This window comes from Centrocercus urophasianus, unplaced genomic scaffold (assembly GCF_019232065.1).
Source record: "Centrocercus urophasianus isolate 14NV4802_14NV808 unplaced genomic scaffold, USGS_Curo_1.0 seq_21, whole genome shotgun sequence".
NCBI lineage: Eukaryota > Metazoa > Chordata > Aves > Galliformes > Phasianidae > Centrocercus > Centrocercus urophasianus.
The window spans coordinates 8,107,304-8,134,233 of record NW_024884767.1 but is presented as its reverse complement, the minus strand read 5'-3'; the positions used below and the strand labels follow the sequence as shown (position 1 = coordinate 8,134,233).

Here is a 26,930-nt window from a genome sequence, read left to right as displayed (position 1 = left end):
GGAGGTGAATCCCACTCAGACATTTTGGACAAGGCTGTTGAACTGGGGAGGGCTGTGTGTACAGTCACTTCAAACTATTGTTTCTGTTGGCAGTGAAGAACAGTTGTCAAACTTGTTTAAAATATGCAATAGCAAAAACAAAACTTGGTCTTGTGGACGGCCATCTGTTTTGGCACAACTTCCAGGTCTCCTGTTAACCATATACATTTGGTCAGCAGTTTGGGAACTGAAAGAAAATGAGATTGCACCAAGTGCAGATTCATATAATGTGCTAGTGAGGACAAGTTACATCAGTACTTGTTTTCCAGATAACGTTTAATGAATACACAGAGAACCTTTTCCACTTGTAATTTATCAGTGTTTGTTAGTGGCTTCTTAGCACAACAAGTTTCGTTTTCTGAGAGTGCATGCTTTTTGAACCTTGACTTTTTGAGCCTTGAACAGTAGTTAATGTTATACAGGACCAGAGATAGTCTGAGGTTCTTCAGCATTCATGTATATCACTGTCCTTGTGAGAGTCCCACCACAAGGCTTTGTGCATCCATGAACTACTCGTGCTTTAACTGAGCTGAACTGCTTATTCTTTCTTTGTGTCTGCTGTAGGGTGTTTGTTTTCTGCCATGGCTGTTCTCTACCTTCACAAATTTGTGGCTACAGCTGATCGTAGTTGAAAAGGTATTCTTAAATTCCTTATGCTAATGGCATCAACTACCTTTCTAAAACTCAATGAGTATGAGAAGCAGGCTTTCTGGACAAACTAAAATGTTTCTTCCTTGCCATGCATTTTCATCACTGCTCTGAGCCCACAGATGGGCTGTCTCCTTCCTGCTCATGGCTGCTTTTCTGAGTTTTAGAGTTATATCCTTTATCTTCAGGCAGACTCTTCTTCATTGAATCCACACCACAGTTGAAGAGTTGATGTTCATTACTTCCAATAAAAAGATAATTTTCTCCCAGAGCTGCCTTTATTCAAATTTTGGGTCTCCTGTTTGTTGCAATAAGTGATAAAAGTCTGAGCACTAAAGTGTGTTGTGGTCTACTAGGAATACGAATGAATCAGGACCATCTTGATTGTGCTCATGCCACCTCATTTGGAGCTATTTTGGAATAAGCATATATTGTATGTTAGGTTCAAGTCAGGCAGAAGCAATTTCTTTGTTGCTGGTCTGTCACTCTTTAGCTGTTGAGGTTCAGCCCTTTTGTTGTCGCAGAATAACCTAATGTATACTACTGCAGGGCAGCATCTACACTGAAAGGAGATTTGTTCTTCCACACGTACCCATACATGCTTGCTAACTCAGGATCAGCTGTGCAACATTGGTGTAATTTCTCTATCCATCTCTCCCGTCCCTCAGTTGCGATGTGATGCTGCTTTTCCCTTCAGCTTCTTTGCTTACTGAGGCTTGCTTCCACGGAAGATACAGATGCCTTGTCAAAAAAAAAAACAAAAAAAAACAAAAAAAAACAAAAAAAAAAACCAAGACAACTTCAGAAGATAATCTGTAAATATTATGTAGAAGTTTTATAGATTTTATAAGCATTGAGCATCTGCTGGCATCAAACCTTTCTGCAAAACTTTTGACCAGTCTTCCTGCTTTACCAAAACAGTATCTTCTAATTAAGAAACTGACCTAAGATTTTAGTGCCTTTCATTGTTAGCTTTCTGTGCTTCTAGGGTAATTTTGTTTCTTGGTGCTGCATTAATGCTTCATTTCATGGGAATATTACTTTGCTTCATGTTACCACTGCATAGTTAAATGATTAATTCAGTTTTACAAAGAAAAACCAAATGGGAGTGGATTGATATGAATTTCACTGCTGCATTCCTTCATGGCTTTAAAAAACAACAAACAAACAAACAAACAAAAAAACAAAAAAAGCCCAAAAACTTCAAGAGCAGTATTACTCAATTAATAGATTTTTGTCTTAATTTTGTGTACACCTCTAGAGGAAGACTGCTTAGCATTAGAGCATTGTTTGACTGAAGGCCATACTTTGCTTGCTCATGGTGTAGCTAAATTGACTAGTATGTCTTCTTTCTTTCCCATCTTCAGCTGTCAGCATCACAAGGTAACTGTCTGCTGTTGTAGAACTTTGTGCTGTATGCTGTCTAGCTTTTATGAATTTGTTAATTTTATTTTTAACCTTTCAGCAAACTGTGGCATCATTAGTGCAGCTCTTCTCTGACGAGATCAATAATGCCAACCCTTTACATTGAGAAGTTTTAAACGTTTAATTAGGACTTCTGATTTTGTTCAGATGCTTATGCTGCAAAGTGGGAGTTTATGTCTTATTTGCTACATTTCCATCTAGATATTTCACTTTGAGGGTGTAGGAATCTTGTTATTATCAGGAAAGGGACTAGATATTGATATGATGACATGCTTTCCTGTCTACCTTAATTGAAGCCTTAAAGAAGCACATTTGTTATGGAATTTTGCAGAATTTTTCCATGTTGGTCACAAGGTAGAAACCCTACATGCAATATCTTGACTTCTTGCATGTTGTTGTATTCATCACCTGCCAGCAGTGCTGCAGTACATGTATAGCTGTTAGCAGCATGCAAAGATGGACCTCAGACCTGATATTTTGTTGCAGAGTTGACTTGAAATGCCTATCACTGTATGTGAAGAGTATACTCCACAACTGTGTACGTGTTTTTTGCCTTCATTTAAAGAAATTTTTATTGTCAGTCTGACATGAAGCACTATACTAAGAAGAGCACCTAGTGTTCCAGTCTTAATACTGAAATAGCTCTGACTCAGGAAAAAATTCAAGGAAAACACGGAATAGGAATTCAAAAGATAGTCATACATTTTAAGAGTCTTGAGTTTTCCAGTCTGTGTACCAGCTACACTCTAATTCACACAGTAGAACCATTCTGAAACTTTTCTGATTGTAACAGGCATGCAGACTTTTTCCTGTAAAGCAGCAAACTTACCTTGTCCATGCTGTTATTAACAATCCAAACTACTTTTTTTCAGCAAGTTCTAATCTGCATGGAACTTTGCTAGTGTGTGGTGTGATCCACTCTCCTAATAATTTTGCATTTTAATTTAGACAAATGTAAAAATAGAAAACGTGTAGGATGGTGTTGCTAGTAAAGGGTCAATTTCTGAAAATATTGCTGTAGGAACAAATGTGAAGACTTCAGGTTTTTTGCTTGTTGTAGCAGTATGCATTCATTTTGTGTTGCTGTTTAACTTATGGTATTGAATATGTAATACTTCTTTGTTTTCAGGCTATTGTATTAGATGTTTCTTCATCTTGATAACTGAAAAAGTTCAAATCATTAGAATGATCTGCTTTTTTTTTTTTTTACTTGAAGTTAGTGGGTGTAAGTGACAAATAATTTAACACCTCACAATCAGAAATGACTGTGCTGATTTTTGTTAGCAATTATAATTGCTACTGAATGTAAGTTTTTGCCTTGATCAGTTTGTGTGCAGCAGTATGTTACCACCTTAGCTACCTGATGGAGTTAATGGCCTTCCAAAAATGAAGATGTTTTTGAAATAGCGTTGTATTAGGTCATTTTGTGTACCTCTTCTTGCAGTGTTTTTCAGGGTTGAGTTTTTAGTGTTTTGGCTGGTGAGATTCTCAACTTTCCTTATGGTGACTTCAGTTTCTCTTGAGTCTGTGAGTTGTTATCGTTGTTAACCCAGTCCATACAAGTACTCGTCATTGCCTTCAAAGCTGTCGTCCTTGCTTCATCCCAAGTTCTCCTCCCAGTCCTTGTAAATTCAGTAATCTTTTAATCGACTCCTTTAAGTTAACTTGTATGCCATAAGGAGTCAAGGAGAGCCTGTTCCTCTTGGTGTTTCAGAAAGGAATGCTGTATTCTAGGTGTCTTGAAACTTTGTGATGATTTTAAAAAGTGACTTTGACTCTGAGAAGTGTAGACCTATGGGATCCATCTCATCTGACATATGCTGGGACTTCTCAGTCTCCCAGATTTTCACCTTGCTGCACAGCAAGTACCCTGCAAACAAAATAATGACAATCATGAAATAGTAAATTGTTAGTGTAAGCTGGGGGGTAAGGCAGAGATGGAAGGAATGAATATAAATACGAAAATCATTGGGAAACTATTTTACAAAAAAAACTGCATGGGTAATTAGGAAACCAGTGAGTAATGAATGATTAATGCTTTACTCACTTCAGGCATTTTGGAATCTTTAAATCTGTTCGAAGCACTAGAATGTCCTCCAGTCGAAGTGTTAATGAATCCTCATTGAGCTTTAAAATTGATACTGTGTAAGAGATGAGGGTGCTTCAGGTCCTTTTAGAAGCTGCTTATGCATTTACAATGAACATTTATCAGTAACAGTAACAGTTGTAGAATGACTTAAACATTGAGAGTACCTGTATAAAATTCCCAAAGCTGGTTTTGTTGCAACTAATGCAGGTATACCATCTATTCTGGAAATAACCTATGATAAGACTTTAGATTCATGGCTTGAATGGTTCTATTTCTCAGTATCAACTCCAATGTATTCTTTTCCAGTTATGCGAAAGGAGACTTGGATATATCATACATCACTTCAAGAATTGCAGGTATGATTGCTAAGTCTCACAAACAACTTCTGGTCATGCATTATACATGGAAAAAAAAAAAAGTATATACCTCACCTGCTGATCTTCTTTTTTCAGTGATGTCCTTTCCAGCAGAAGGTGTAGAATCTGCCATCAAAAATAACATAGAAGATGTACGGTTATGTCTGGACTCCAAACATCCTGGGCACTATGCTGTGTATAATCTTTCTCCAAGGACATACAGACCTTCACGATTCCATAATAGAGTGTGTATTGTTTTTGTGTATTTCTGTAAAAGGTGTTTCAATGCAATGTATTGATTTATACCTTCAGCTTCTTGTCATGTGATACTTTAAAGCATGCTGCTTAATCAGAAAGATGACAACAGAATGGTTATAAACATAAGCTCAAAGAGTAACCTCTTCTCTGCTTGCCCTTACTTCCATTTCAAACTTAAAGATTAAAGGCTAATCTTTACTCTTTTTGATTAAAGACTGTTTGTTAGGCTGGTGGTATCTTTTGAAGAAGTGTACCAGTGCCCTTAGGTTTCAGATTTATATGGGGAATATTGAACATAATTAAAAATCTGAATAACACTTCAGTTCCTCTCTGTTCAAAGGTTTTTACTTTCAGATGTAGCACTTCCTTGAAGTCTCATTTAAATAACCTGCTGATGAGTCTTCTTCCTTGTCTTGCTGCACACTGTTTGACTTTTGTGTGGCCTAGCCCTGGAATGCTGCTTTTTCTTGGGAGGTGTAGGTGTTTAGTTGTTGCTCCTGAGTGAAATATTGTTCAGCAATGAAGACCATATCCCCTGTATACTGAGACCAGTAGTGAAACCAGCTTGAAAGATACTTGAAGTACTGGACTTCTTTCTCTGTTCTGAAATACACTTTAACTGTCCTATAACTAGCTCAACTGTGCAGATTATTAATGTGTTTTAAGTTTTCCAGCAGTGACCATGTTAGACCATGTCTAAACTGTCCATAGTGGTAATGATCCTCCTCTGATACTGACTGTCCAGCTGATGGTGTAAAAGCACTGTTTGTTATGTGAAACTTCTTCTAGACCTTATTCTGCAGAGCCATTCTTAGCATTGCTTCAGTTATCTGAGTTCACTTAAACTTCATCAAGCTAGGAAATAGATAATGTATTTTATCCAGTGCATGTCTCTTGCCTTTTTGCATCATCACAAATCTGTACACAAGACAAAGTATGCTCAACCTGAAGAACAGTTACTGCCTCTTTGGTTGGAGGATCCTATTCAAGGTCAATGTTTTTCTGAGTTCTGTTGAGCTTGAGGTTTAGCCAAAGGCTGTTCAACTTAAAAGGTAACAGTTCTGTAGGGAGCTTCCCATTTATTTGTGTTTAGTCAGGTATCTCAAAGCAAAAGCCTCAGAAATCCTTTTTTGAACTGAAGTTCACTGAGGCTGACATGTTTAAGTGAACAGTTTTATCTCCTATTTTGACAAAGCTATCAACCTTCGTTTGAAATGATACGTTCTTTGTTTAGAAAGTTGTCTATTCTGGAGATAGCTTTTTTGGTTATGCTTGGTTATGCAAGTCTGATGCACTTATGTTGATATTCCTGATGTAATAATACTGCAAATGATAACACAAACACAGCTAAGCACAAGTCTTATGAGGAGCGGTTGAGGGATCTGGGATTGTTTAGTCTGGAGAAGAGGAGGCTCAGGGGAGACCTCACTGCACTCTACAGCTTCCTGTGATGAGGAGGGATTTGGCCTCTTGTCCCAGGCAACGAGCAGGACACGGGGCAATGGCCGCAAGTTGTATTAGAGGAGGTTTAGATTAGACATAAGGAAGAGCTTTTTCTCTCAGAGAGTGGTCAGGCACTGGAATGGCTGCCCAGGGAGGTGGTGGAGTTGCCATCCCTGGCAGTGTTCAAGAGGCGCCTGGATGAGGAGCTGCGCGATATGGTTTAGTGCTTGTGGTGGCAATGGTGATGAGGAGACGGTTGGACTGGATGATCTTATAGATCGTTTCCAACCTTGTGATTCTGTGATTCTAAGTCTACCAGTAATCTGAACATTTTGTGTTCTGCATTTATCTTAGTGACATCAATTTTATTGTGTGCTCTTTGCTTTGTTGTATCTGGAAAGAAATAGTATCTCATATCTTTTCAGAAAAGTCCTTATGGTAGGGAAATTTTTGATGTCCATCTTTGAAATCCATACAATCAATGAACAATGCTTTCTAACTTACTAACTCTGTTGTTCAGTACTGGGCTAGAACAGCTATGCAGTAAGCTAAAGAAGTCTAGGTTTTTTTGTCTAGTGCTTCAGAAGATGGTTCTGCATAGCCTTCAACATGATCAGAGTGAAGCAGCTTTTAAAATACTTAAGAAATTGTGTTTTCTTGGTTTGCCTTGTATATAATCTATCGATAAGTTCTAAAAGATTAAAATGGTTAAAAGTGATTACAAGTCAGTAATCTGAATTGTTGGCACTTCCAGTGCAACAGACTAGAGGTCTACTATTTTAGATCCTAGAGAGTGCTTCCTATTTTTGTAAGACTACATTTTATCTTGCTTAATTTTCTACCTGAAGATGGCATTAAACTGTAAAATATCCTCTTCTGTGAACGTGTGCAACTATAATGTTGTTTCCCACCTCTTTTGTTTCTCTTTAGGTTTCTGAATGTGGCTGGCCAGCAAGACGAGCACCAAATCTTCAGAATCTTTACAGTATATGCAAGAACATGCATTTATGGCTGAAACAGGACCAGAAAAATGTTTGCATTGTGCACTGCCTAGTAAGTAGCTAGATATTACCCAGGCATTTTGTTCTTGCCAACTTTAGATTGTGATTAAGAATGCTAGTATTACTTGGGGAGTTCCTGTGATTTTCTTCGCTGTAGGGCCTGGAGGTAATTCCATCCTGCAAGGTATTTAGAAAAATTATTTCCATGTATTTTTCTGTTTAGACAGTAAGATAATGTAGCCCTAGCTTGCATGTAATGTAGAAAATATATGGACAGTGCAAGGCAAAATAACTTTTGGGAGAAAAGAATATTTAGTTATTTTAGTGTTTGTTCTACTTTTCATTCTACTGTTCTGGTGAAGCACTTTGGAGAAGAATAGGTAAAGAACTGCAGAAACTGACTATAGAGCATTAATGGTACTTGATTTTGCTGGCATCAGGTTGCCTTGTAACTTCCGATGTTCTTCAATGCATCACTAGCTTTGATGTAGCCTCAAAAATGCAAGTTAACTATGCATAAAAAGCTACCTCATGTTAAACAAGAGAGAAGAGCAGTTTTAAAAAATAGTTTGTTTGCAAAGCTTGAGCACATGAGGTTACTGTCATGTTTCCTTATGAAAATTGAATGTAAAATACATATGCCAGGGTCTTGAGTAGCTCCTATATATCTTCAGTAGCATTTTGTTCTGCGTAATAATCTGATATCATTCAGTGTTAGTCATTCTTGAAAACTCATAGTTTTAGGGGTATGTTAGAATAAGATCATTTTGAAGGAACTTAATGGCAAGCAGATCTGAAACTCAAATGCTGCAGCTTCTTAAATGTAGAGTTCTGTAGTTGCTGGGATTGGAAGACACTTAAAGATCATCCAGTTCCAACTCCTGCCCGTTTCCAGCAGGGTTATTACCCACTAGAACAGGCTGCCCTGTTCTGCTGGGCAGAACAGAGCTGCATCTGAGCTGGCCTTGAGTGCCTCCAGAGACTGGAAAGGTGCTGAAGTGTTCTTATGAGTAGCTGTATTTGACCCATGTTTGAATAAACCCTGTTAAGATAATTGCTGGAAAAAGCTAAAGTATATTTACTTTTAAAATGCTTTGGTCAAAAATGTGATCCCTTTTGTCAAGAATTTGGGACAAATATTATCTTTTAGAACTTTAGTGTTTTCTGATAATAGTTTTTTTTTTATTGCTACCTTTATGATTGCTTAGGCCAAGGGTAGTTTCTCTGTAACCAAGCCCTACGTCCTTTAAAAACATGAAAGGAAAACCTGAAATTCTCAATGTCTCATCTCTGCATGAAGAGTTCCTTTTGTTTTTGTTATGCAAATTATCAAGTTTCTTTCTGAAGATCTGTCATCAGATTTGTTTGCCAATGAATAAAATATTATGCATTTTGAGTGCTGTCATTCTGTTTATGACGTAATCTTTAAAATCTTACTCATTTGCTCTAGCTTCATTACATGGTTGCAAAGAGTTAGCTGTTATTTGTTTGTCAGCCTGTTTGTGCTATGTTTTTCTCCTCTCAGTGTGATACTTTTTTTTGGTAATTATTTTGTAATGCTGGTGTACATAACTCACTGTTTGCTATGCTGATTGGTGGTGTTTTTCTTCCCCTGTACTCATTCATGTTTTGTCCTAAGCATGGGCTTCTCAGTGTAGGGACTGTGATTCTATTGATCGGTGAAACTTCACGGAAAGGCCTGGTCTAGCCCATAGAATCATAAGCCAACATTGGTTAGAAGTGACTTCTGGAGATCGTAGGGCTGTGTCTTTTGCTCTGAGCTGAGCTGACTTCCATGTTAGCACAAGATACCCTTAATTGGGGCATGCAGGTTACACCAGCACTGATAGTTAGGATGACTAGTAATCGCCTGGATTTGAGGGAAAAGGCCGTTTTGACAACTTGAGAAGAAAAGTTTTCCTCTTCATTTCTACATACATATGCTAAATGACTACAAAAAATCTGTTCCATGCTTGCTGGCCAAAACAAAGTGTACACTAATTTCTATCGACCACTGACTAAGCTTCCAAATATTCAGCATTTTGTTTCTGGGGAGGAATGTAGTATATCCCAGCAGTTCCTGCAGGTAGATTGATATTTTGCTTCCCTTCTGTGAGTGCCCTGGCAAATATTGATCTTAGGCAGTTCTAGACAAAATGTTAAAGAATAAAGTATGGTTCCGTTCTTTGGACCTCTCTAGTACTGGATGTCAATAATGACAAACAAAACTTTAAGGCAGCAGCCAGGAAGCAGGCTATGAAATGGATGATAGTGATAGTAAGATGCTAAACGTCAAACTGAGAACTTTAAGCTAAAAAAAACCCGAAAACTTTAAACATAATCACGATTTATTCATGTCTGAGTAAGTAGGTAATCTGTTGTATCATGTGTATCATGTGGAAATAGAATGAAAACACTTCAGATGAAGTTTTCAAATCCAGTGATCACACTAGAACTTGAGCTTCTTTACATGTTACAGATAGATATTATGTTCTTCAGCATCTTCTGTAATGCTTTTTCCACTATTTTTAATAATAAAATTACAATTTATTTTTTTTTTTGTAGGATGGAAGAGCAGCATCTGCTGTTGTAGTTTGTTCTTTTCTGTGTTTCTGTCGTCTCTTCACTACTGCTGAGGCTGCAGTTTATATGTTCAGTATGAAACGCTGTCCTCCTGGCATATGGCCTTCTCATAAAAGGTATGGTATCAGTCTGCTTGTAGTGCACTACTGAAACAAGTATCTATGCAACTGTTAATAAGTTACTGTTCTTACAGGGTGGTTTTTAGTATAAATTATTTCAGTAGTGTCTGTGAGCAGCAAAATACTTGGAAAAACCAGTGTACCATAAATCAAGTGGCTCTGAACTTGGTTAGACCTTAATCGCCAACGGTGTTCTTAGCACAGCTGAATTGAATATGATCCTGTAATGAGGCAGTGTTAAGAACAAAAATAAGAGTATGCTGTCTTAAGTATAAAATGTTCTTCCTCATGTGGAAGGCATCGTATTCCATGTTTACTACCTTACTGCTGTAGATTTTAATGTGTCAGAACACTGCAAGTTTGGTGGAAAAAGTAATGAGTCTTTTTCATGTTTGGATAAAAATGCTTTTCTGTTGTTGTTAAGTCAATAGTAAGCAACAGTGGTTGTAAAGGTGTTTCCTACAAAAAAGGATTAGATCTAGAAATGTGAGAAGTATGAGGGATTTGTGAAGAGCAAATGACAGGTTGTTATGTTGTACAGTTTTACTGAGTGTATTTTAAGGGGTCCTGTGCAGAGTAACTTATATTAATGAATCATAGAATCACAGAATGTCTTGGATTGGAAGAGCCCTTAAAGCGCACTCAGTTTCAACACCCTGTCTTGAACAGGGTAGCCACCCACCAGGTCAGCTGCCAGGACCCTATGCAAACTGACCTTGAATGCCTCCAACAAGGGGGTGTCCACAACCTCACTGAGCAAGCTGTTCTGGTGTCTCACCACTGTCCCAGTAAAAAATTTCTTCCTAATAACTTGTCTAAATTTGCTTGCTTCCAGCTTAAAACTGTTTCCTCTTATTCTGTTGCTACATGCCCTTATAGAAAGCCCCTCTCCAACTTTCCTGTAAGCCCCCAAGTGGTACTGGAAGGCTGTTGTGAGGTCTCCCAGGAGCCTTCTCCGGGCAGAAGGTCCTCAGCTTTCTTAGCCTGTGTCTGTAGGTGAGGTGCTTCTGCCTTCTGGTCATCATCATGGCTCTCCTCTGCAGCCACTCCAATAGCTGTGTCCTTCCTGTGTTAGAGGTCCCACAACTGATGCAGTACTCCATTTGGGCTCTCACGAGAGAGGGGCAGAATCTTAACCTTGATCTGCTGGTCATGTTTCTGTTGATACAGTCCAGGATACAGTTGGCCTTCTGGGCTGCAAGTACACACTGCCAGCTCATGTTGGGACTTTCATCAACAAACACCCCCAAGCCCTTTTCTTCAGGGCTGTTATCGGGTGATGTAAAAAGATGGTCCCTGCCATGTCTATTAGCTCCATTAAATACAAGAGGGCCCCAGTGAGATCTCCCTGAATCCATTCCTTCTCTCATCTGAAAACAAGCCCAGCTGCCTCAACCTGTCTTTGCAGGACAAATGCTAGGGAATGGAGAGCTCTTGTCCTTAAAGAGCTGCCATCTCTGTTCTGTTTCTGTGTCCGTAAAGACAGCTTCCCAGAAGATCTCATCCAGGGTCTTGACGACTTTTTGCTGGGAGTGTATTCCTCAAGATCAGAAACTCAACTAGGGCATTGTTGTTATAGCCTAGACCATGTAAAACAAGCTTTAACCTAGTCCAGTGTGTTAAGTGCTGTCAGGAAGTTCTGAGTAACTAGCTTCAGAACTCTTGTAACTTTAATTCGTTTTGTGTAAAACAAAAATAGTTCTCCTACTGGGGTATTGTAAATGAGGCTTTTGGGAAGAGTGGCTATTTTGTTTTACAGATGGATAATTGTTAGCTGTAGACCTAAGGCAGAGACTAGAGTTGTCTGTAAGGTGGAACACAGGTGATTTATTTCACAGGACTGTATTTTATATACTGTTTATTTTTCATTGTCGGGGAGCCATTGTGCTTCTGTGCAGAAATTGTGTTGCTGTCCTTACATGAAAAGACCAGTTAGGGATCCTAAATACTTATCCATGTTTCTATTTAGGTCTTCTTTTGTGATACTGTCTCAGATTTTAAAACTGTTTCCCAGCAGTGCTGTTAAATGTTCCCACTGTTTTATTGTCATTTGTTACTGCTCAGAGGCTGAGTATTAACAGAAGTAACGTGTGTACCCAATTCTAGGATTTGCTTCTTTGGCTTCATGAGTACCTTTTTGTTTTTGACAGATACATTGAATACATGTGTGACATGATGGCTGAAGAGCCCATTATTCCTCACAGCAAGCCAATCCTGGTCAGATCCATCATTATGACTCCAGTTCCTCTTTTCAGTAAGCAGCGCAATGGCTGCAGGCCTTTTTGTGAAGTTTATGTAGGGGATGAGAGAGTAACCACTACCTCCCAGGAGTATGACAAAATGAAGTAAGTACAGGTTATGAAAACTGTATGTTTTATTTTTCTGTAGAAAGTTTGTCTTTTCTACGAGAGAAATACATTTTTGGTTGTGCCAGTAGAATAGGAAGCTTCTGGAAAAGCTCCTAAATCCCATTTTAGTTGATCGTGAAAGGTTAATCATGTGCTTATTAAAAAATACGTTACGTGGTTATAATAGAAGCATGGAGGTATCTCCACAGAATGGGTGAGTGACAGTGAGGTGGCATATTGCACTGTGGGCTTCAGGAGGAAGAATGGAACAAGACCCTTCATGTATTGTACCCCAGGGATCAGTCTTCCCATTTTGCATGTAGTTGTTGTGGGGATATACCAGCATCACTAAAACTGAACTTCACAGTGCAGTCATGAAAAACAGGAAGCATTCATCAACCATAGGAGCACTAAGGAAAGTGCTTAATGCCACTAGCTGTGGTATAGCTCTTCCGTTGCAGTGCATCACTGCAAGTGCAAACAATGCTGTGCAATTCTAGATAATAGTCACAGATGGAAGAAAGATGGGTGAATACCAAAGTCCTTCTAACTTTCCTATAATTTTAAGCCCAGTAAAGAGATGTCATCAACTTGTAAAGCGTGAGAATGAAACTGTTTGGGGTATGTTCACCTTTTTTTTTTCTTTTTTTTTTTCCTACGATTGTTCTTAAGTGGGAATCCTTAGTAGTAGCAGTGTCATGAAGCAGGACAGCTGCAGTTTCTTTGCACCTTTCCTTGTCCACTATACGAACAGTCATATTCATAATATCTGGCTTGCCTTTTCCTTTGCTCTAGCTGTGCTCTTACACACAATTTCTCTAGACTAACAGAGGATATGCATTTTCCTCAGGGAGTTCAAAATTGAAGACGGGAAAGCTGTAATTCCATTGGGTATAACAGTACAAGGAGATGTTCTCATTGTTATCTATCATGCGAGGTCAACACTAGGAGGACGACTACAAGCCAAGGTAATGACACATTTAACTGCCTATGTCAAGGGCTTATTTTTCCTTTGTGCAGTTTGTGTTGTAGGTATATTTGGAATCTCAGTAAGTACACAGCTTTATTTACTCTTCTTTTTATTCAAATAAGTGTTTTGTGCCTTGTACTTAGGAATTCAGTTTAACAGGCCTGATATATATGTCCATTTTCTTTGTAGTGCTCTCTGTTGTGATGCTTTAGTAAGCATTTCTACAAATTAGATTTACAGTGGTAGTTACTACATTTGTGTGGAGAGCCGCTAGCCATTTTTCAAATTTTTTCAATCTCATCCAGAAAGGTGCACAGTAGGACAGAACTTCTTAATACTGTATAAATAAGCTTCAACACAACCAAAGGAAAATGCCACTCACTACAGAAGTGGAATTCCAGGGACTGTTCATGTGAAACGGTCCGAAAAAAATAAAAATTAAAAAAAATTGTGTGGCATTGTACCCTTTTCTTAAAGCCAGTTTATGTTTTATAGCACATTTTCTTACTGGTCTTTGCTCTTCCAGAAATAATGCATGTTTCTTTTTTAATTAAAAAAAGAAAAAAGCTAATATATTAGAAGATCACAAAAAAAAAACTTGAAAACAAAGTCTGTCTTCACATTACTAAAAATGAATCGTATGCCCCTCTCAGAAATTAAACCTGAGGGTCTGTGTAAAAGATTGAAAGATGTAGTGGGAAGTTTAAGATAATCTGGAGCATTGTGGAAATGGATCCAGAGGATTTTCAGACAGTACTACAGTTGGAAAACTCATGGGGCAGACATGTTATTACTGCACTAGAAGTTTTTCTCTACATTTTCTTTTAACTTTGTATGTAGGAGTACAAAATCCTGTCATTTGCAGAGATTGAAGGTGGGTGAAAAATTCAGCCAAGGTTAGCTTATTTTTGTTCATTTTCAGTGTCAGTTTCACGGCTAATAACATTAACACCTATTTGTTGTTTTTTCTGACTTATTCACTAATAGGAAAATACAAGAATTGTCTGTTATAACACATGACACATCAACAGTGTTTGTAATGAGCTTGACTGGGAGCTTTGATGCAGCAGTATTCAGTGTGTTCTTTGTGTTACATACAGTAACTTTTTCCCTGAAGCTCTCTGTGTCTAGTCAAATGGTCCTGCCCCCTGCTTAAACGGGCACCAGACCAGGCTGTTCAGGGAGCTTCTGAGTGTCTCCAAGGGGAGACTGCACAGCCTCTTTGGGCACCTGCTCAACAAATAAGTGCTCACTGATGCACAGGAAAAGGGCACTCTTACAGTGTCCTTCTAAACATGTTACTTCTGAAACTGTGCTGAACAGAGCTGTATCTTTGATTTGTATTTCTTGGTTGGTGTATTGCATGTTGAATTTCTTTGAGTATGTTATTCTGAAAAGTGTAATAAAGGTCATAGCATTTCAGGCTTTACGATGCTATCTAGAAACATTTGACAAACTGTGACAATCTGAGGTTAGTGCAGAGTCACTCCATGTAGAGTATGCAACGTAGAAAAATGAATGCTGAAATAACTTTTACAGAAATCCTTAGCTTCAGGTTAAGTACAGAACACAGTGTCTCTGCTTGTGAACTTATGTAGTTTCCCTATTTTTTGTTTCCAACAGATGGCTTCTATGAAGATGTTTCAGATTCAGTTCCACACAGGTTTTGTGCCCCGAAATGCCACCACAGTGAAATTTGCAAAGTAAGTTGACACCTTTTTTTATAGAGAATTTGGAAGAAGTTTTCTTTCAGATTTATCCTTCCAAACCAGCAGATGCGGTTGGGGAGGAGTAGTTTACTTCTCTTGCAATACAGTGAGTTCTTCTGCTTTCTTATCTCAAGGAAGCTGAAGGTCTTCTTCACAAAACAACAAGATTCTTCTAAATACTACTTCTTTAAGATGTACAGAAATCTACTGAAATATGTAAACAAGTACAGCATACTTTTTAGCCCTATACTGAGAGCTTTGAAGTTCTGTCATCTGTTCATCAGCCTCATGAATTAACCTGTATACATTTCTGCAGGTATGATCTGGATGCCTGTGACATTCAAGAAAAATATCCTGATTTATTTCAAGTCAATCTGGAAGTGGAGGTGGAGCCCAAAGATAGGCCCAGCTGTGAGCAGCTGCCATGGGATAACATGAATATAAAGGGACTGAATCCCAAGATCCTTTTCTCCACTCGAGAGGAACAACAGGAAATTTTATCAAAATTTGGTAATGGATCTCTTAAATATTTAGAGAAGCTGATAAAATTGCTAATAACTTAGTGGTTGAGAATTGCATTCTGATTGGTTTCTGACATTCCTTTAAATGCAATTTCAAAAAGCTTCCAATGCATGAAGGATTATAATTTGTCCTCCAGTAATAATCTGTGCTTACAGTATAAAAAGCATGATAGAGGTTATCATGTAAGTTATTGCAGATGATGATATTGCAAGAATTCATAGCTCTTGCTTGTTTTAAGGGGTAGTAGGTGGTACGAATAAGCTGTTAATTATTTTAAAACTACTTTACTTTCCCTACTTTAAAATAGGGACCTATACGTTTCTGCAGGTATGATCTGGATGCCTGTGACATTCAAGAAAAATATCCTGATTTATTTAGGTCCCTGTTTTAAACTACAGCATTAATAAATCAAACTTACAGCAAAACACTTACTAGTTTTTGCAGTTGAAATAAGGTTACTAATGCTATATTCAAGCCAGAAAGATTTGGACTTTGTTCTGCCATAGCAATCAGGACCTACAAGTCAGATATCAGCTGCTACAACCAAGATTGAGTTTTAGTTTTTCTCTTAGGATCCTAGTTTAAAATCTATTTTTTAGGGAAACCGGAGCTACCAAGGCAGCCAGGTTCAACTGCGCAGTATGAAGCAGAAGCATCCCAGCTGGATCTGTCCTCAGAAAGTGCCCCAACTGAGACAGAATCCCCACACAGCAGTGGTACTGATGCAAATAACTTCTTTCATTCTCTGGAATGGAAAGGTACATGTTGATCTCTGAAGTTACCATCACTTTTTTCTTGTATGCCTTCCAGTGAGCACTGCAGTTGTTCCTTAGGTACTCTTTTGCAGTGAAGTTCACTATTTTGTCAGACAAAGAGGAAAAAGGTATTTGAATAGTGAACTGTGCATGCTAGCACATGAAAAGTCAACTTCTTTTGGGTAAACACTAAGTATGTTTTTTTTGTTATACATAACTTAAGTGCTGACCTATGTTTTTCTTTCTGTGTGAGAATTTTAACCTTAACGGTCTGCAAGGAAACATTTATATTCCCACAGCTTCATTTTAGGCTGTCTAAGACGCACAAGAAACAAAGAGTAGACGGTGGTGTTCAGATAAGCATGTGCAGACTGAGGAAATGTAACGATGTGGTGCATACGTAAGTCCATTTTCTGGGCTCTCCTCTGCTGGCAAACAGTAACTGCTTGTGTTGCCATCGAATGCTGTCTGAGAATGGGGCAGCAGTTGCTGAGCAATGTTCCAAGCCATAAGTGGTATCATGTCCTGCAGCGATTGTCCAAGTCAGTGCTGTTCTGAAAGTGTGAATATTGACTTACTTTACGTAGTGGTAAGCGTGGTAGTTTTTCTCATTTTTTCAAAGTATGCATCACAATTTTCTAATTCTTTGTAGCTAGAGAAGCCCATCTGTTAACTTGGATAATCTGAACTGGAAGAGTGTAAGGTGCTCCTTTCCCTGTCCTGTGCAAACAGGTGGTACCTGACAGTTTTTTCCATCCCTCTTTGTAAGAATGTTTACGTAAGGATTGATTTCATGTATTCTTGCCATGTAAGTCTGACATACCTTTGACAGAAGAATTCTAGTAATCCGGTGCTGTTATTTCATTTTATTCAAGAAGGAAAAAGTCCAGAAAGTGGAGTAGATGATAACTCATCTAAAAATGATCATGTTCAACTGTCTGATGAGAGAGAAGAGAGTGATCCTTCAGATGAGGAGTTCCCTACATTTCCAGGTGAAGAAAGGGCAGTAACTGTTGATGAAGGAGACTCTGTTGCCCCAGAAGGAGAGATGCTTTTTGAAGCTGGTTTTGAAACTCCACCTACACTGTTACAAAAATCTCTGACTGAAGAGAATGTAGATTTATTGGGACTGAATTCTGATACTTCAACAGAACTGAAACAACCTATCTCAGAAATAAACTCATCAAGTAATGCAGCCTTGTTGAACAATCTTTTTGTGAGTAGTGCATCACAAGTTTCAGAAGAGCCCACTGGAGATCTCCTTGGGCAGGGAACAGATTTCTTTTTCAGCGGTCAGTCTCAGCATCCACCTGCTACTCAGAAGACATCAGCAGCAGCTGTGTCTTCAGGTATGTAAATTTAACATTAATATTCTGCTGGTCACCTGGTAAAAACTGCTGCCTCTGTTGTGCTTAGGAAACAATTACCATGTTTGATACATACAGTGAAGACATGTTGATCTATAGCAAAAGTCTGACAAAAATTGGCATTTTTAATACTTGCAGCTGACAGATACTGTACATTATCCATGTATGCTGTGCTTCTAATATCTTATCAGCTTTAATGTAAACAAAAGAGTGTAACTTTTTGAGTTTAAAGCAGGTTCAGCAGTCTTAAAGATGAACAATTTTCCTGTGCAAATGTTACATATTAAATCTTTTTCTAGATCCATAATGTAAGCAGCTTCTCTTGGTAAAACAAGAATTGTAGAAACCAGCAGCTTTCTTGCTCTCCATGTAGAGTGGTTGCGTTAGATGTAATAGAGCTGTTCTGCATAGGTCAAAAGGCTGTGTGGTATTTTTGAATGTTAATCAGATAAGACTGCCAGGCAACTGGAAATCCTGTAGCTTACTGTTCAAACCAATATCATAATGCTACTGCTAAAAGCTGCTTTCTTGTTGCTTTTCCTGATGTTGTTAGCAGGTTTGTATCAGGAAGGAGAATGTTACTCTTACCTAACCTGTATTTAAAACAGTGTTTGTCTTACCTAAAGCTTTATTAAGACTTTGGCTTATGGCTTTGGCACTTGATTGAATTTTTGAGAGTAGTAACTTTCAGCCTCAATTTGCTGAAAGACTTCTAGGAGTATTAGTCATTCAGGGTAACTATTACAAGCCTTAGTTATACAGAGGTATATATTCAGGGCATTTGGGAGATTTCAAATATTTCTTCTGTAGTAATCTCTTGAACTGTGTTACTGTGGTCAGAGAGGAATCAGTTTACCTTTTTTACATAGGCAGAAGTCTGTGAAAGAAGTTTTGTTTATATATCTCTGAAAACATGAAGCAGACATGAGAAGTAATAATTTCTCATTCTGCCATTGGTTAAGAAGAGAAGTGAGAATATTTGACCATTGTTTCAGCTAGTACATCAAACTCCTATGTGAAACTTTGTGCATATCTGTTGCTGTGCTTCAGTAAGAGTGCTTGTACTCATGAGAGGTCAGGGTTTGTTTCTTGAAGTGTTACTGAGTCCTGTATGATGATCATTGCTTCAGGATGTGCTAGGACACTGTGGCAGGATTATTCTTCCTCATTGGCAAATCTGGCAGGAGTCCCTGGGCCCCTGAGGATTTTGACCATACAGGGCAGCAGTAACAGCAAGATCTTAAGCTGTGATTCCAGCTGACTGTCACGTGTTATCCCATGCTGACTATAAATGCCCTTCCCATTAGTTTTTTCTTCACTGTGATTGCTAAGGAGCTGTTGAAAGTGTTGCTTCTTGTTGGCTTTTGTTCTCGCGTTGATGTACTTTCTGCCCTAAAGCTACCAATGCCTTCAAGTCAAAATGGTAGTATGAATGCTTTAATTGACTTTTTTTCCAGTAGTTTAATAGTCTGTTCTGTTAAAATTTTTTAGAGACTTGCATTATATATAACTTTTTAAACAAATATAATGGTTTATGTACAACTGATCTCTTGTATTGAAGTATGTCTTGCATGAAGGAAAATAATGAGATGATTGAATATAGCAGCTTTACTAAGGATTTGTTGAGGACATAGTATCTCAGCCATGCACAGTAAAAACAGCTTTCATGTTGCTATAGGAAGTGTCAGCATCTGGTAACAAAGATAGAATGGTGATTTCAACAGAAAAACTCAGCTGGGGCTCCTTTAGTTGCTGGTGTAGTCCTGCTTCCTGTCTTTGTGCCTGAAGAAGTACTTCTTCTATATTGTTTTTCCTAAAATTTGTTGTAATTCCATTTTTTGCTTCTTTTTTAGCCGATCCTTTTGACCCATTTACAATGTCATCTAGTTCTGAGAATTCAGCGCTGTCTGGCCCAGACCTTTTCGGGGACTTCCTTAATCCAAGCACAACATCTACAGCTAATACGTTTCCTTCTAGTTCACTTCCACCTTCTTCCAGTTCAGATTTCCTAAATTTAGGTAAGTGTACTTCCAGTGTTCTGTTTTGCAGCAGTTTCTGCTGCTCTGTGCATTTGTCTTTTGTTGTAGTCAAGGTGGGTTAACGTTTCAATAGATTTGCTTATTGTGACCACTAGCTCCATGTTCTTGTAACAGATGCATGTGTACCAAGCTGCAAGGTCTTCCTGTATAATATATTGTAATATTTATGATGCAAGGGGATTTCTAGAATTGCTGACCTCCTGTTAGGAGCTGAATTTTCCCCCAAGAGCTCTTAAAACTAAGGGTTTTAAGCAATCACAAATTACAGCATTCTGTTGTCTACATAGCATTTTGAATGTTTTGAGATTTCACTCTTTCTGAAAGTCTTTGAAAAGAACTGAGTGATTCAAGCAAGCTAGAGTATAACTAGATCTTAAAATACAAGCTGAAGCTATCTGGAACCTTCTTGACCTGCATGTGTCCTGATAATACTTACAAGATACATTATGTAATGCTCTAATCTTATTTGCTTCCTTTGATTCCTGATTCTTGACGAAGCCTTTTATTCATGTACTTATTCTGAAATCTATTTGTCCTTAAACAGAAGGCTTTGTAATATGTTGCTTCTTTCCCTATTTCCATCCTACACATGCATGTCTGAAATGTTGTTAAATAGAGCATCTATGCATGCTCATTATTTAAAGAAATATGCCGTTATAAAAATGATGGTGTCACAGAGCCAGAGGTGTTACTTCTTTCATTTTCTTTTGAAAGAAAAGGAGCAACTACATGGTTATACTGTGACCCGTTAGTCAGCATTTATCCAAATTAACAAAAATAGAATTTGTAAAGCTATTTGTCTTCCTAGAAACAAGAGGATAGGAGCACAGTAAAAATAAAGGGCTACCGATTAGAACAGGTGTTTTCAGAAGGATGGCAGGATATGTAAAGGAGCTGTAAGTGGTTAAGATTTGATGGTATTTTGAATAAGAATGGAAAAATTGTCTTCTACAATTTTTTCAGTTGCTGTGCTTTGGAAACACATAACTCTAACTCAGATGGCACTGATTTCTAAAATATCTTCTTAGCTGCTTAGGATTAATTTTCCTTCATTTATAGAAGATACTCTTTGCAGAGACCGTGATGGGTTAACCTTGGCTGTCTGCCAGATGCCCACAGCTTTGCTCTTGTTCCCTCTCACCCAGAGGAAAGTGGGAGAAAATAAGGTGGAAAAAATTCAGTGACTGAGTTAAAGGAAGATCACTTACCAGTTACTGGGTACAGGCTTGTTTTAGGAAAGACCAGTTTATTATTAATTAAAAATGCAGTTGGATAGTAAGAAACAAAGACCTTCCCCTTGCCTCACTTCTTTCTGGTCTCAACTTCACTCTTCCATTCCTGACACTTCAGCCTCCTTTTCCACACAGAGAGGGATGGGAGCTACTTTGCTGCTGCTGCTTCCTCACGCAGTTACCCTGCATGGGCTCCTCCTTGCAGCATATGGTTCTTCTTACAGAATATAGTCCTTCATGTTTTGCTGTAGCGCACGTCCTTCCCATGCACTGCAGTTCTTTACAAACTGCTCCACCATGAGACCTTTCCACACAGTACTGTCCTCCATGAGCATGCAGCTCCCACAGCCCTCCTGCCCCACTGTAGGTTCCAGTTCACAGGCTGCAGCTCTGGCCTGGGGCTGCTCCTGTGGGGATGCTCCTTGGCTGTACCTCCTCCGGGCCCCATGCAGTGCTGCTCTGGAGGCTCCTCCTCGAGCTGCATGTGGAGATCTGCTCTCATGTCCTCTGTAGGCTGCAGGGCCTAGAGAACTTGCATCACCATGTTGTCAGGATGCATCCTGAGGTGGGTCTGTCCAGTACAGGGAAATCTCTAGCCTCTTCTCACAGAGGCAAGCCCTTGTGACAAAGTCTTGCCACGCAAGCACAATACAGACATTAAATAAAGTGTGTGCTGTCAGGAATAACAGGACAAGATAATATTGTTCTTCAGAACTGCATTGCTTCTTAATGAAGTTGTATTTAGGAACTGTGATATCACATTCCTCAGTCCTGACTCTAAGAGTGTCTTCTTCATGTAGCTTGTATGCAGTTTTGAGATGCCTTTCCTAGTAGAATAGATGTAGTTGGCTCTGCCTGTGTCTGATGTAGTCCTGAGTGTTAGCTACAGAGAAATTGGGTAAAAAGACACAATACTTGGTTGGCTTAAGTAAAGGCTCTTTTAGATAAAAGACTAGCAATGTAAATACTGTCTCTACCATCAGTTTAGGAGTTATGCTGCTTTTGATTGATTGTGATTGGTTTTGCCAAGAAGATCCCTCTTACTGCTTCATTTGCAAAGTGTTCATTTCTATAGAGAAAGTAATAGATGCATGTTTTAGTTGTGTAGTTGTCAGTTGTCACTTAGGCCAATATTGTGGTCACAGTTGCTTATAGTTACTCAACATAGTGATTTTTTTAACTGTTAAAAGATTTCTAAATTTCGACACTGATCTGTGAAACAGTGTTCACTATATCTCACTTCAGAAGCAGTTTATTCTGGTGATTGTCTAGTTGATAGCTCAAAACATGGTTAAGTAGAGCAAGCTGCCCAGAACTGTATCCTTTCTGATTTGTATATTTTGATCTCCAAGTGCTGACTCTACAGCCTGTCTGGGCATCTTGTGCCTGTGACTGCTTTTACAGGAAAGAGAACAGTGTTGAAATTGAGCTTTCTGTTTTTCAGTCTGTGCCCATTTGCCTCCTGGCATTCCAGTTGGGCAGTGCTGACATGAGTCTGTCTTTTTCTTCTGAAATCTCTCACCCCTAACCCTCTTCCACTTAAGTAATGCCAGTACACTCAGCCATTCTTCGGAGACAGGTCTTCAAAGCCCTAACTGGCAGAACCCTCTTTCATACAAAATGTAAGGTGAAAAAATACTCAAATGGTAATTTCTGCACTCTAAATATTTATCTGTGGACCAAAGGAGACTACCAGTGTGTTTTGTTGTCTGTAACATTTGAACAAGTATGGAAGGAAGAAAATATTTTAAGATACCCACCTTCTATGCTTGATGTTCTGTGATTTGTTTCTCTGACTTTAGTGATAGCTTTTACCCTCATAAATGTGTTAGGCTGTCCAGTATTTTAATATAGTTTGTAGAGGTTTCTGTCAACATATGCAAAATATGCTAAAAATGCTCTCATCCTCAGTTTACTGTTATGCATTTCCAAATATTTTTGAGTTACTGAAACCGTTTCTATGCAGGCTTTCAGAATTCATGTGGAAATTGAGAAATTGGGTAGCATTTCATTTTCTTTTAGTTTACCTTTTAAATGACAGCCCTTCTGTGTTTTAAGCTGAAATTGAGTATGTATTTGAGCCCTTAATGTTCTACGCAGTCACAGGTACAGTCACAGGTATTAATTTTAATGTGAAAATGAGGAATACTAATAGTTACTGCTTTTAATATGAATGAGTGAGAAGATAATTGCTAGTTAGCATTGAAAAAGAAACTGCAAAGGAAGGTGTTCACTTAAATGACAGGCCTGGAAAAATTGTGTGGAGAGAGTAGAGGAAGGTGCAAACACTGGTTGGTGAATTGAGAAAAGTATTAAACCCATTAAAAATAAATTGGTAACATCACTGTTGGATAGGGTGAATCTCTTGGGGTAGATGTAATTGTCTAGAATTATAGATAAATGGATAAGCTTTACTTGGTAGTAAACAATTACTACACTTGTATAGTTCAGATCAGGAGAAAAGCTGATCTTTGATGATTAAAATGACTAAAATTTTCGACTTATTTCTCAGTGTAGCATAAAATTTTAAAGAGCTTTAAAATGTAATCTTAATTTATAGGAGATACTTAGAATCATAGAGTTACCAAGGTTGGAAAAGACTTCCAAGATGATCCAGTCCAACTGTCTCCCTATCACCAGTGTTTCCCATAAGCCGTGTCCCTCAGTACTGCGTCTAAGCATTTCTTGAACGCCTCCAGGAACAGTGACTCCACTACTCCCTGGGCAGCCCGTTCCAGAACCTTCTCTCGTGGAGTTTTTCCTTACATCGAAACTGAATCTCTGCTGGCACAACTTGAGGCCATTCCTTCTCATGCTATTGCAAGTTATGTGCTTGAAAAGGTGGACTCCCACCTCATCTCAACCTCCGTTCAGACAGGTGTAGAGAGTGATAAGGTCACCCCTGAGCCTCCCCTTCTCCAAACTGAGCAATCCCAGCTTCCTCAGCTGCTCTCCATAAGGCCTGTGCTCCAGACCCCTCACAGCTTTGTTGCCCTTCTCTGGATGCACTCCAGGATATCAGTGTCTCTCCTGTAGTTGAGGGGCCCAAAACTGAGCACATCTCTCGAGGTGCGGCCTCCCCAGGGCTGAGTACAGAGGGACAATCACTGCCCTGCTCGTGCTGGCTGCACTCATTCTGATACTTTGAAAAGAATGTATGGTCAGTTAAGATATTACAGGACAGAACATAAAAAAAATATTGATCAGTTGCTACTAAAAACATCAGTGTGGCAAAAGGATTTTTGGTGTAAATCTTTCTTCACTTGACAGAGAAGCTAGGATATGAGATGGCTGTTCACTTAAATTTAAGAGCAGGTTATCAGTTCTTGAGTGGCCACACTTAAGATACCGAACTATTTTCAATGGAAGGACGCGTGTCCATTTTTCCTTAGTAGGTAATTGTTCAGTGAGCATTTCTGAGAACTGAACTGGTTTGTTTGGATGCAAAAGTAGGTAATCTTTAATGGAAATCTGACTCCTGTGAGTATGAGTTTGCCTGGTATTTAAAAAAAAAACAAACAACAGGCATGAGACGTGGAAAGTGATCAGAAGAAACCTGCATGATCAGTGTGGCTTTCTCCTCTGGTTTCTGTGGTGACTGTGCTCTTAGACTCTAAGCAAGCTTAAATGTGCATCATATAAGCAAGGCTCTTGGTTCATACAAAATCCTGTTGTCATCAGTGATTAAAGGATTTCCTGTGATGACAAGTTAAATAAAGAAAACTTAATGTATAGTTGAGTAGTTTATAATAAAAGGTAGGTATCTTATTTTGGGAAACTGGAAAGCATGATCTGATTACAGGCAAGCAGTACCTTAGCACAGTTTGAGCTGTGTAAGTAATGAACCATGCTCTGACCTCCAGTGGTGACTGCTGTATGACAAAGACACCTCTTAGAGAAAAACTTAAGGGACCAAGCTGCTGTAGACCTGCTTGCTCTTTTCCGAAGTGCGTAAGCTTTTGTTGTGTTTAACTGCACAACATATTTCACTCTTTCTTTGTGCTGATCCTTTGTATCGATGGATCTGTGCAAATTCTGGTGTGTTAGGCTACAAAAATAAGGAATTCAGTGTAGTCTGGTCATACCCCTTCAGGATAGTTTTATCACAGGACAACATCATCAAGTGGCTGAAAGCTTTTTCATCTCCATGTGAAAAACATCTAAATATAGAGGTCATAAGCCCAAACTGTCTCTATCTTAAAAATCAAGGGTAATTATTAATTTCAGACCCATTTAGTGTCTGGGAATGGCATGTAGTACATAAAATGTCTGAACTGATGAATTATATACTTGAACTTGTTTAGCCCATTATGTTGCTGTATAGCAAGTAGCTGGCATTCTGAGTACTCAGAGTCAAATACATTATTTCTCTGGTATTGGAGGCAGATGACTTTTAAGTCTGAAGAGGGCAAAAAATTTTGCTGTCCATTCAGCAGACTTTAACAGCTGTGCAATATCTTTTGTTCCAATGTCTTTTACATGCAGCTGCGAACTTGTGTAATAGAGGCTGTCAGCAGGTATTTTTATAGAGCATCTGGTGTGTTCTTTATGCAACTGGAAGGTCGAAGTGTTACTTTCTAATTGAATTAGACAGTGAATTGTAGTGGTGAAAGTGCTATTTAAGAAGCTTCCAATTATTTCCTTGAACAAGGTCAACTAGCTTGTGTGATTTGGTATCAATATTTAGAATGTAATGTTGAGAGGCTGAGAGAAGTAGAAAAGCCATAAAATAGATAAAACATTCCAAAGTATCAAGATGTCCCTATTCAGGTAAGAAAGTCTGGGTTAATGTTCTAAATTGGTATTTGAAATGTTTTACAGAAGTACCACCTCTTGCTGTAGCATTGACTGTTGACATAGAAGTAAAAGAAAAGGTTCAGTCAGTATCTAAGCTGCCTTAGGGGTATCTACAAGGTGTGCTTCAAAAAAAGGTGCTCAGTTTCAAATACCTCCATATGGTTCACTTTAGATATTGTCTGTGAGAAGGGGAGTGATCACTTGCAAGGGCCATGGTGGCAGTTACAAACCTGTGTTGAAGGGGTAACTTCACAAATTAATGATAGCACCACTGCATGCAACACAGGTGGTCTGTTTTCAGCTGATGTGGTGGTCTGGCTTTGCACATAGAAAAGTGCATTTTATTCACTAAACTAATGATTCTCCTAATCTTTCTATGGAAGAGGCCATTCTAGCAGTATTCTCATGATCAGTGCATTCATGAAGATACTGACCCTAAGAGGGCTCTTAGTGTTGTTTTTTTGGTTTTTTTTTATGAGCTTGCTTTGTCTTGCAAGACCTGGTGTAGCAAATCCACATGTTGCAGTGGCCCTGCTCCACCTGTGTAACACCTGGGCTGTTCAGAGAACAGAACATTGTTTCATAAGACATTGATGCTTTTTGGTTACCCTCTGTGTTGGCAGAAACAGGAGTGTGCTCTGAAGCATTCCGCACACCTATGCTGTTGAACTCATATCATTGTCTGGAATGAAGCTCTCTATGAAGTTGTTGGGATGTTTGGAATTCAGTTAAAGTAATTCAGTTGCAAAGCACTCCTTACTCCTGTTTAAGAACACATAATTTGTTATGGAGATTTAAGCTAGCTTTGTAATTGGCCAGCTGAAAACCTTGTAAGCTTTATTGGTGTTGGCAAAAATATTCTTTTTTTTTTTTTGTGGCAGTTTTCTTAAAAGAATAAAAATGGAAATTTTCTTCTACAGGAAATTTGACACCAGAGCCACCTAAAATATCATCTTCTACAAGCCATCCAGATCTCTTAGGTGGATGGGATTCTTGGGCAGATTCTTCAGCAGCCAGCAATGTATCAACACCACAGTTGAAGTCTCTTTTTGAAGGTAGAATGAATTAAATTCTTCCACTAGAGGGCATAAGAAACACTCCAAACTTCATCACTTTAGCGAGCTGAAACTGCTGAACGTGTCTGCGCACCTTTTGGTTTGTTTCTTAAAGAAGTCTTTGCTCTTGTGCTTGAAGCCTCTCTTTAAAGTAGAGGCACTTTAGGTTTTCAGA

The 26,930-nt window shown here is 38.6% G+C and overlaps 1 protein-coding gene across 2 annotated transcripts in view; it reads left to right on the top strand.

Moving 5' to 3' along the window:
* Positions 1-26,930, top strand: part of GAK (cyclin G associated kinase) — a 67,358-nt gene that overhangs the window by 26,843 nt on the left and 13,585 nt on the right. Inside the window, exons 12-23 of one of the 2 annotated variants that reach the window (XM_042822934.1) lie at positions 4,508-4,557; positions 4,654-4,802; positions 7,189-7,311; positions 9,825-9,958; positions 12,112-12,306; positions 13,160-13,277; positions 14,903-14,982; positions 15,305-15,498; positions 16,110-16,268; positions 17,141-17,614; positions 19,486-19,650; positions 26,621-26,755. In XM_042822934.1, the coding sequence (XP_042678868.1) occupies positions 4,508-4,557; positions 4,654-4,802; positions 7,189-7,311; positions 9,825-9,958; positions 12,112-12,306; positions 13,160-13,277; positions 14,903-14,982; positions 15,305-15,498; positions 16,110-16,268; positions 17,141-17,614; positions 19,486-19,650; positions 26,621-26,755 (1,976 nt within the window). The remainder of the gene's footprint in view (positions 1-4,507; positions 4,558-4,653; positions 4,803-7,188; positions 7,312-9,824; positions 9,959-12,111; positions 12,307-13,159; positions 13,278-14,902; positions 14,983-15,304; positions 15,499-16,109; positions 16,269-17,140; positions 17,615-19,485; positions 19,651-26,620; positions 26,756-26,930) is intronic. The other variant, XM_042822935.1, reaches the window with a different exon arrangement.